Below are 9081 nucleotides of genomic sequence, written 5' to 3'. Positions count from 1 at the left end.
GACCACCGTGGGTGTGACTGGCAGCAGTCTGTGCTGCAGGCAGGTGGCACCTCGGTGACCAGCTCCTCTATAGAATAAAGCCAAATAAAATAACAGAAAAGGTGTTTTTCTGGCACACTGCTCTTCTCTAGCACACTGACACTTCACTGCCAGCTTGTGCCAGCGGTTCATATCAGCCCCATAATTTGGAATGTGGTACTAAATACAGGCAAGGTGTTAAAGCTGGAGTTAAAGATACAGACAGCAGCAGACACAGGCTTTGGGTGCTCTTGTAATGAGGGTATTTCTGACCTTGCTGCAGGATAAAGACATCTTTCCTTCCCTTCCCTCATTAGGCCCTTTGCTGCATTTTTTACTTCCGTATCAAATCTCACAAGACATAAACTTTCCATACAACATGGTGCTTTCTTCATGGCATGGATACCAGTCCTGTAGAGCACCAGAGGAAAGTTGATCCTCATATAAACTGAATCCCAGATAACCACTGAGCTGTATCAGTTAATATACAGGGGTTGCTGAAGACTGTGGCTGTGTGCCCATGCAGGGGTCACAAGCGGTTCTGGCAGTGTGACACACTAAATGGGACAAAAAGCTGTTCACTTCTGGCCACATTCCCAGAGCATTGATACAAGACATGGGAAGTTCTGCTAACACTCACTAACTGCCCTATGAGAGAACAGATGGGATTCGCTCACTGAGCAAAAGCTCTTAGGAAAACCTGGCCCTTCAGCTGTTTCCCTGTTTTTAGGGCTAAGAGGTTTTTAGGTTGCCTAATCTGACTTCCGTTCTACAGAAGTTACTTGACTGTGCCCATGTTTAAGCCTAAGGCTTAATATTTCTGTGAACCTCAATTGAACGAAAGATGGCAAAGCATGAACTTCAGCACTTCTAAGAACTAAACATATGTAGCTCAGGAGTAAGGCTTTAATCTGGTTGGTTTTTGGAAACTTTTAATCTGCCCCTTTTCAGTAAGTCTGCATGCTAAAATAGGTATGAGTTTTGAAAATAAAACTCCAGAAAAACATGTTCATGTATTCCACAGCTGAAATTTTCATTCCTGCCAGGAGGCAGGATCTGTTTTCTTTGCTTAGTCCAAAAGTAGTGGTGGAATTGAGGTGTGCCCTCTTCCAGCACAGCTGTTCAGCACATGCCCCACCTCAGGCTGGAGCTGTGACTTGGAACAAGTGCCTTCAGTATTGAAACAGCTGAGCAAAGCACTGACACCTGAGTGAGACAAGATGCTCAGCTGTACTTCAAATACAGCCACAGAGAGATGGGGGAATGAAACCATGATCCTTTTGGAGACATTTCCAGCCAAAGCACATTGGTTTTCCCTAATCTTCCTGACTGTATTGGGATGGGATGGGTTAACTTTGTACAGAGCAGCCCTCATAGTGCCAAGAAGGCGTTAAGAGCACACCCAGTGCTCTGGCTACTGCTAAGCAGTGCTCCACAGCATCCACGGTGTCCACTTGGCATCCCCCTCACCAGTGGACTGGGGGTGGGAAAGATCTTGAGAGGGGACAGTTAGGATAGCTGACCCAAACTGACCTAAGGACATGGGCTCCTCTCTGCAGGGGTCCAGAGGTTCTGCCAGGAGCCTACTCCAGCACACGGTTCCATGGGCTCTCAGCCTCCTTTGAGCAGCCACCTGCTCCAGCATGGGCTGCAGGTGTATCTCTGCTCCCCCATGGATCTCCATGGGCTGCGGGGGCATAGCTGCATCACCTGCAGGGGAATCTCTGCTCTAGCATCTGGAGCACCTCCTATCCCTCCTTCCTCACTGAGCTGGGTGTATGTGGGGCTGTTTCCCTCACATATTCTCACTCCTCTCCCTACCTGCTATTGCTGTCCCACAGAAACTTTCTCCCCTTCAAAAATCTTTTATCCCAGAAGCCGTTGCCACTGTCACTGTTGGGCTTGGCCATGGCCATTGGTGGATCCATCCCGGAGCTGTCTGGCATTGGCTCTTTCAGACATGGGGGAAGCTTCTGTCAGCCTTTTACAGAAGCCACTCCTGTACCCCCCTGCTACCCATACCTGGCCTCATAAGCCCAGTGCAGTGAGAAAATGGATACCTTTAGATAAAAATTAAATCACTGCAGTGGCAAAGAAATAAACTGGGCCATCGTGTGGCAGCTCCAAGAGGGAGCACCATCCTCCCCCCACCTGCCTTCAATGCTGAGAAAGCTAAACAAAAGAAACTCTTCAGTCCCTGGGGGAGCTGTGGGAGATGGTGCTGGTGTTGTGCTTGATAAATTCTGGCTGTGGCACGGGCAGTGTTGACAGCAGCAATTTTCTCGCCTACGGAACTGCGGTCCAGCACTGAGGTGGAGGCACAAAAATGCAGAGTCATCTGTGCTTTCTGGCCAGGTAACAACAGCAAGGTGCAGGGAAATGTCATCTACTATTTAATGGGAATTTCCATCAATAACACTGCCCTTCTGCTCCACTGCTACCCTGCTGGTGCCCATCAGTAAAACACAGCTATATGCAATTTTATTTACTTGGTTTTAAATTCTCTCTTGCTTCTATTACACACAGATGGAACTTGCATGATCTTGAGATGCCTGAGGAAGGCCACCATTGATATTCAATGCTCTGGAAGCAGAAAGTCTTTAAGAAGCGAAATACGGGAGTTTTCAGCAGTTCTTTATTTATAATGTAGGCTTAAGCAATCGTTACAATGTAGAAGGGAGACACACTTACAGCAATTATTTATACCAGTTTAGAACAAAAAAACTGCACAGGGAGAGGTCAACTCTCAGTACAAACTAGCAACTAAACCACAATAATTTACCATTAGAAACAATTTATTTTTCAGCTGTGACACTGCTTTTACAATATGCAAAAACACAAACAATAGAACTATCCAAAGTGTTTTGTCACATTCTTTCTACATTGAATTTGGCAACATTTTATATTAAATTTTACTGATTATACTAACGTTTAAGAACTAAACAAGTGAAAAGCTGTACTTGGGTACAGTTACATCCATTTATTTCAAAGGTTTAAATAACACTTTTAACTATTGAGATTATCTCCTAACAGTTTTTGTTTATGCAAAAACCATCTCAAAGCCTCATTTGCACAATGCATCAGCTACTGTATCAAGATTGGTGGGCTACACCACAGGCACTACTGTTTATTATATTCTGTAATAAGGAGCTTGTTTTTCAAAGAAAGGAAGGTTTAATATTTTCTAAGAATCATGCTTTTTTTTTTTTTACTTTTTGCTTTTAAGCCATAACAAAAAAAAAAAGGTTAGCAAGCACAGCAGTGTAAAATGTCATATAGAACACAGTGACTACACAGTTACTAGAAGTTTCACACCCAATGCAGTTATGTATTAAAGCATAAGAGGTCATGTAGGCAAGTCTAGAGCCAACAGAAATCTGCAGTGTGTGGTGGAAACCAGCCCCTTACATGTGTTATTTGGTGCATTTTTAAACAATCCCGGATCCGCAAGTCTGGTGTCCCTCCACATGTGGGTCTGCTGTGGGTGGGCAGACAGCATCCTTCTGGATTGTCTGACTGGAACACGTGTCATGCCAAGGGGTCTGCACATTTCTGTCAGCTTTAGGAGACGGGTATTGCAGCAATAACTTACTTTTACTTTAAGGAAAAAATCCAACTCTTAATGATTCTATCAATAGCGTTCCAAAAAACATTACTTAAAAGTACAAAAAAAGAGACTACAGTGGTCAGACTCCCAGTATTATCAAAAAACCAGTATCACCCCCCACCCCCCACCCCTTTTCTTTTCAGTATTTAAGAAAAGCCAATCAACTGCTATTTAAAAGAAGTTAAGAAAAACAAGCCCCTGTATTGGAAAGAAACATTCGCAGTTTATTAGATCACAAGCTGGTTTCACCTGTCAAATTTTTAAGCGTTTTCTCAAAATAGTTGGGCTTTCTAAGGTGCCCAGCCTGCTGGGCACAGTCAGAAAAAGGCATTTTGATAACGTCTAAGAACTCCCTGCTTGCATTTTAAAAATGTTTTCACATTTATAACTGCCTTAAGCCTGTTGTCCTTGTTTGTATTCAGCGGAAGGATGAGTAGAACAAAACATGAAGGTGGAAGAACCAAGCCTACACAGTTAAGGCTGCATGCATGTGACTGAGAGTTGCTGCTGTGCAGTCAAAAAAGAAATGTGGAAAAACCCAGTTTTTAAAACACCCTACAGAAACAAAACACTGCAATCCAATATGGCTTATTCTGATGCATTTACCATGAAGCTACTAGTAATTCATCCTACTAGGCTACTTTTGTGCAACAGCATCTGCTATTTTGATGGCATCTCCCTCCCCCCACTACCCCCCAATAACTCTACCAACTGCAGGTTTCTTCCTTGCATTATATATTGCTTTATTGTCAATTTTTATTCCTGCTTTTCAAACTTTTTTAAATACTTAAATGAGGATCCGTTCCATATAGCTTGACTTAAACTGTAGTAAGTCCCATTGTTCTATTTTTTAACCTCACTATTACAAGGCGCTCTACAAAAGCTTGCAAAAAAGCCAAATTTTCATTAAATCCCTTTGCTGAAGTTTACTACTCGACAATTTTTTTCTCTTCTATGATTTAAAACTTTACAAAGAGAGTTATAAAAAAGGTAAATGGGATTTGGCACCTTCAGAAAAAAATTAAAAGTGTAACTTAGATCAAAAAAATGCAGAAACAAAATCATTGATATTTACAAATTAAAACACCACTGAAGATTATGTCTTACTATGCTCTTTCATTTGTTTTCTCTTTTAGAGTACTTTCAGACTGTCTGTTACCGAGTATCTTAAAAAAATCATTGATTACACATTGGAATGGATAGAGACAAATTAGTTTTCTCACAGTTCCTTCTCGGCGTTCAGTAGTCTGGCAGCTTCTCCTCCCCTAGGAAATACGAGGCGCTGAGCGATCATTCGTGGTCGTCTTCTTCAGCTTGACCCCGCGCCGGATGGCGTTGAGCATATCCTCGCCCTGCGGGACATCGCCGGGGCTCAGCTCGCCGGGCTCCGGCTCCGCCTGCCCCGCGGGCGCCAGGCCGCCCACCCCATCCCGCTCGCTCTCCTCCCCCTCGCTCTCGGGGACCGCCTGCCTCTGCTCCTCAGCAGCGCCCAGTTTCTGGCCCGGCGCCGGAGGGTTGACAGACGCCTGCCCGCTCCACGAGGGCATGCTGGTGACGGCTTGCCCACCATCTCCTGCTGCTGGAGACTCCAGACTTTGCTCGGGGCTCTCTTCTGTGCCGGCGAGGGCACCGGGCAGCCCCCCCGGGATATCGGGGACAGTCGGTGTTTTGACGGGAATCACTGGCGTCTTGATGGGAATGGGGCCTCCGCCGATGGTGCCGCGCCTGACCGAAGGCTTGGTGGAAGGCGTCCGTCGGATGGTGGCGACGCCGGGGGTGACGATGACCGGTCCCAGCGTGGTTGGCAGACCTGCGGTGGAAGCAGGACGCTTGGTTTGAAACATTCTGCGATAGGACTGGCTAATGTCACTGTTTCTTGGGATGGTGGAAGATTTGTCAAACTCCTGTTGTTCTGCCTCCTGGTCACCACTCACAGAGAAATAATCATAATCTGAAACTGATGCCAAAAGACAGAGTTAGGATCAAGCTGGAGCAGACAGCTGAGTCACGTCAGTAAGTCTGAAGTATGTGTAGATAACCAAAAAAGCCTGGAGTCAGTAAAAATTAAGAGAGTTTCCACCTTTAGTAAGGAAGAAAGTCCAAGGTTCTGTGACCAAGATTTGATGCCTGAAAGCATCACAGCAGACCAATCCTACAGCTGCAGAGGGCCCATGGCTTTTGTGAAAAAGAACGAGCTCCGTATTTGTCACCAACATGAAGATACTGAAATCAGCATCCTACAAGCCACATGCCACCACTTGTGGATAGAAATACTTGAAAAATATACTTTATATCAGGCAAGTGGGTTCAGGGGACCGTGTACCAGTGACTTCTGCAGCAAATTTGTTTACTTTGCAAACAAAGTAAATCCCAGCTGTCAGCTCTGAAAACTCAGCCTCAGCTTTATTAATCGCACTGGGTTCCTTCCTCTCCACTAAGTGCTGAGCCAAGCTTCGCCCTCCACAAGCCCTGCCGCCTCCTGTGACTGCACAGCACAACCACCACAGCTGAGCAAACAAGGCTTGAACTGCAAACACCAAGCTTGGTCTCTCTCAGCTTGCTGCTGGTTCTGAAACAGGGCACAAAACCAAACACCTTTCTGCAGCTTCCTAGCTATGCCTAAGTTAAAGTCTCCAATGGATTCTTTTTCCAATTACAACATTTCTGCTTAGGCAGGAAAACAAAAGGTCACCAAAGGAAACCAAGAGCAGATTGACAGTACTGATGGAACATGGCAAAGTTCATGAGAAAGCTGGACAACAGCTCAGAAAGGACCCAAGAAGTACTGGATGCAATACCAGTGTCATTTATAATTCCAGGATCCTTTTTAAAATGGTGGCATCCTTACGTTGAAACTCACTGAAGTAGGGCATAAGAAAATACAATTGTTCAGTACACTATGCAGCAATGCAGGTTTCTGTGTAGTTAATAAATCCAGGCTGCATTCCAAGCTGGAAGAATCTTCCAAACAGCAATGCCAGCCTTCCTCCTCAGCTGACTACAAAGGCAGCAAGTGATAGCTGCTCCTTGGCGCCATGGGGTGAGTGTGTGATGGCCAGGATGGGAATGTTCTAAAAAGGAACATCTGAATGGGTACCTTGAGATGGGATTGTGTCCTCTGAGCAGCACGGAGTTGTTGTCTGGGTGCTGTAGCCACTGGAGCACTGCAAGGAATCCCGACTGCTCCTCTGGGTGTCCAACTGCAGCCCTCTGGAGAGTGCAAGTGCCAGCTCCTCACAGGCCTCCATCTCCTCACCCTGCTGCTTACACACAGGAGAGAAACTCGTTACACCTGGAAGGTTCAGTCACCTTCACCCACTTTTAGCTATCTCTCCTCCCCATCAGAGCTTGTCACCATCATAATCCAACAGGACTGTGCCCAGCCATTTGCTTGGGCTTATGAACGGATGCTTCTTTGGAGTACATTGCTCTGTAGAAGTCAATACCCAACGGTGCATTCCCTCCTGCCCCCATGATTCCCACCAACCACACCAGCACCACTTCCCAGACAAACACAACATAACATGCATCCCAAGTACTGGCAGGAGCCAGCACTTTGGTGTAAGGGCCATTTCCTTTACACCAAACAGCATATTCGAAATTAGAGCTTCACCCTTGTGGCAGCTGACACCGTCATGCTCCGAGGTCTCTGGGCCTCCTCGGGGGGCGCGGGGGCTCCGCTCGGAGCTGCTCCGTTGACGTCTGGCTCCCGCTTTTCTTTGCGGCGCTGCAATGTGTTCACCATGGGCTGATCGTACGGGCCTGGCTTGGCCCAGTCCTAGGGGAATGAGCTCGTTAGGGACAGCTTTCATCAGAAACTGTGCTTTCATCACAGGCAAAAATATGCAAAAGGGCAATTTTAATGCAACAGATCGTGTATCAAACTGGATATGCCTTTCTGAATAGCTGAGAAATAAATTTTGAGGCTATTAAAAATCTTCCTTTATTAAACCTATTTCCTTTATTAAAAGGAATCTAAATTTCCCATTCTACCTAAACATTCTTATATGAAAGTACTTAACATTTTGATACTATAGTTTTATCTAAAGTAAATTCCATGGTGTTAAAGCCTACATTTTCAGAATTTCAAGCACAAAAATCACTGTCACACAGCAACAGATACAGATAAATGTCCAATCAGGGATGTAACTGCTCCAGATGTACACAGGTTCTAGTATTATGTGCTGTTACAGATGTCTTCAGTTCTGAAAAACTAGGCTTGAACAGATTTTTCATACACATTAGTAGTGAAGCAAGTTACTCTGAGTTCTCAGTTTACTTACTAACTGAAATCTAGTTTATAATGATAGTTTGTACTGAAGAAAGACTAAGCTCACTCTGAATTACTGGTGCTAAATTTGGAACAGAAACTTTTCAGGCCATGAGGGCTGTATTCACTCAGGGCTCTATTAAGCAAATAGGGGGACAAAAACCCACACACTGCACACAAAGAGCTTGACTGATCCATGACCTGTGCTGGCATGCAGAACCAGTGCTAAGCAGCAGCTCCCCCAACACCAGCTGCTTCAAGGGCAATCCCAATCCTAGAAGTTTTCCTTCAATGAGACAAAGGCTGCTTTAAAAATGAAAGAAACAACTTGAGCATGATAATGGGCCCCACACCCTCACAGCTGCCTGCTGGGCAGCCTCCCACAGCCTTCGGACAGACAATTAATGATGGACTAAGATCACACTGTGGGTTTCTTGAGGCGTCTCAGTCCAAGGAACGAGAAGTTGAAGGCAGCTGAACCGACACACCCCCTTGTACAGACAGGTATTTTGGTTTTGTTAACTCATATGAAACTCTGCTTTGCCTTGACAGCTGTGTCTCTGCTCCAAGTGTTTTGCTGTGAAATATACTGGCAAAGTGCTTCTAGCAGAGACACAACAAATGACCCTGAAGCCCCAGGACCACTGTGGCCACTCACTATGTATCCCAACAGTCTCCATCTGCTGGAGAGAGAGTAGGGGCAGCTGTAGCAAGTTATCTCAATTTAGATGTAATACACAGGTCCCATGGTGCATATGCAGGATTATATAACCATCCACAGGCACTTAAAATCTGCACAGTTACTGCTGACTGCACATGCGCCTTGCTGAGGATCCACAGCAACAGACAAGAGACCTTTTCCCTTTGCTCTAGGGCAGAGTCTCCCAGGGGAACCACCTGGCAGGGATGGACTTTCAGGCTCTAGCAGAGCAGACATGTTTTGATGCCAAGTAAAATAGATCCCTGCAGATCCAGCTGGAGCAACTAAGAGAAGTTACTGCGCTCTTTTTTGGTGGTCTCCCCAAGAGAGCAAAACGAGCTGGGTGAGCAGTCCCAGTGTGTCGCAGTAAAGCTTCACTCAACACTTGGGTTTACCTGGTGCTGAGCACCTTCTTAAACCACTCCAGCTGGATCTAGGAGAGCGTGCCTGCCTACAGGCATGGGTCCAGCCACAGGGAGAACATCA

The 9081-nt window shown here is 45.7% G+C and overlaps 1 protein-coding gene across 14 annotated transcripts in view; it reads right to left on the bottom strand.

The window, feature by feature from the left end:
* Positions 1-2631: 2631 nt before the first annotated feature.
* Positions 2632-9081, bottom strand: part of MTSS1 (MTSS I-BAR domain containing 1) — a 126479-nt gene continuing 120029 nt past the window's right edge. For 12 of the 14 annotated variants that reach the window (XM_066176130.1, XM_066176201.1, XM_066176174.1 and 9 more), the window contains 3 exons: positions 7239-7403; positions 6723-6885; positions 2632-5582 (listed from right to left, as the gene is read on the bottom strand). In XM_066176130.1, coding sequence (XP_066032227.1) covers positions 4891-5582; positions 6723-6885; positions 7239-7403 — 1020 coding nt within the window. In that variant the 3' untranslated portion in view covers positions 2632-4890. The remainder of the gene's footprint in view (positions 5583-6722; positions 6886-7238; positions 7404-9081) is intronic. The other 2 variants (XM_066176192.1, XM_066176245.1) reach the window with 1 other exon arrangement.

This window comes from Chamaea fasciata, unplaced genomic scaffold, assembly GCF_029207755.1.
Source record: "Chamaea fasciata isolate MVZ Bird 193981 ecotype frontalis unplaced genomic scaffold, bChaFas1.0.hap1 SCAF_1, whole genome shotgun sequence".
Taxonomy (NCBI): domain Eukaryota; kingdom Metazoa; phylum Chordata; class Aves; order Passeriformes; family Sylviidae; genus Chamaea; species Chamaea fasciata.
This window is presented reverse-complemented; position numbering and strand designations above follow the sequence as displayed.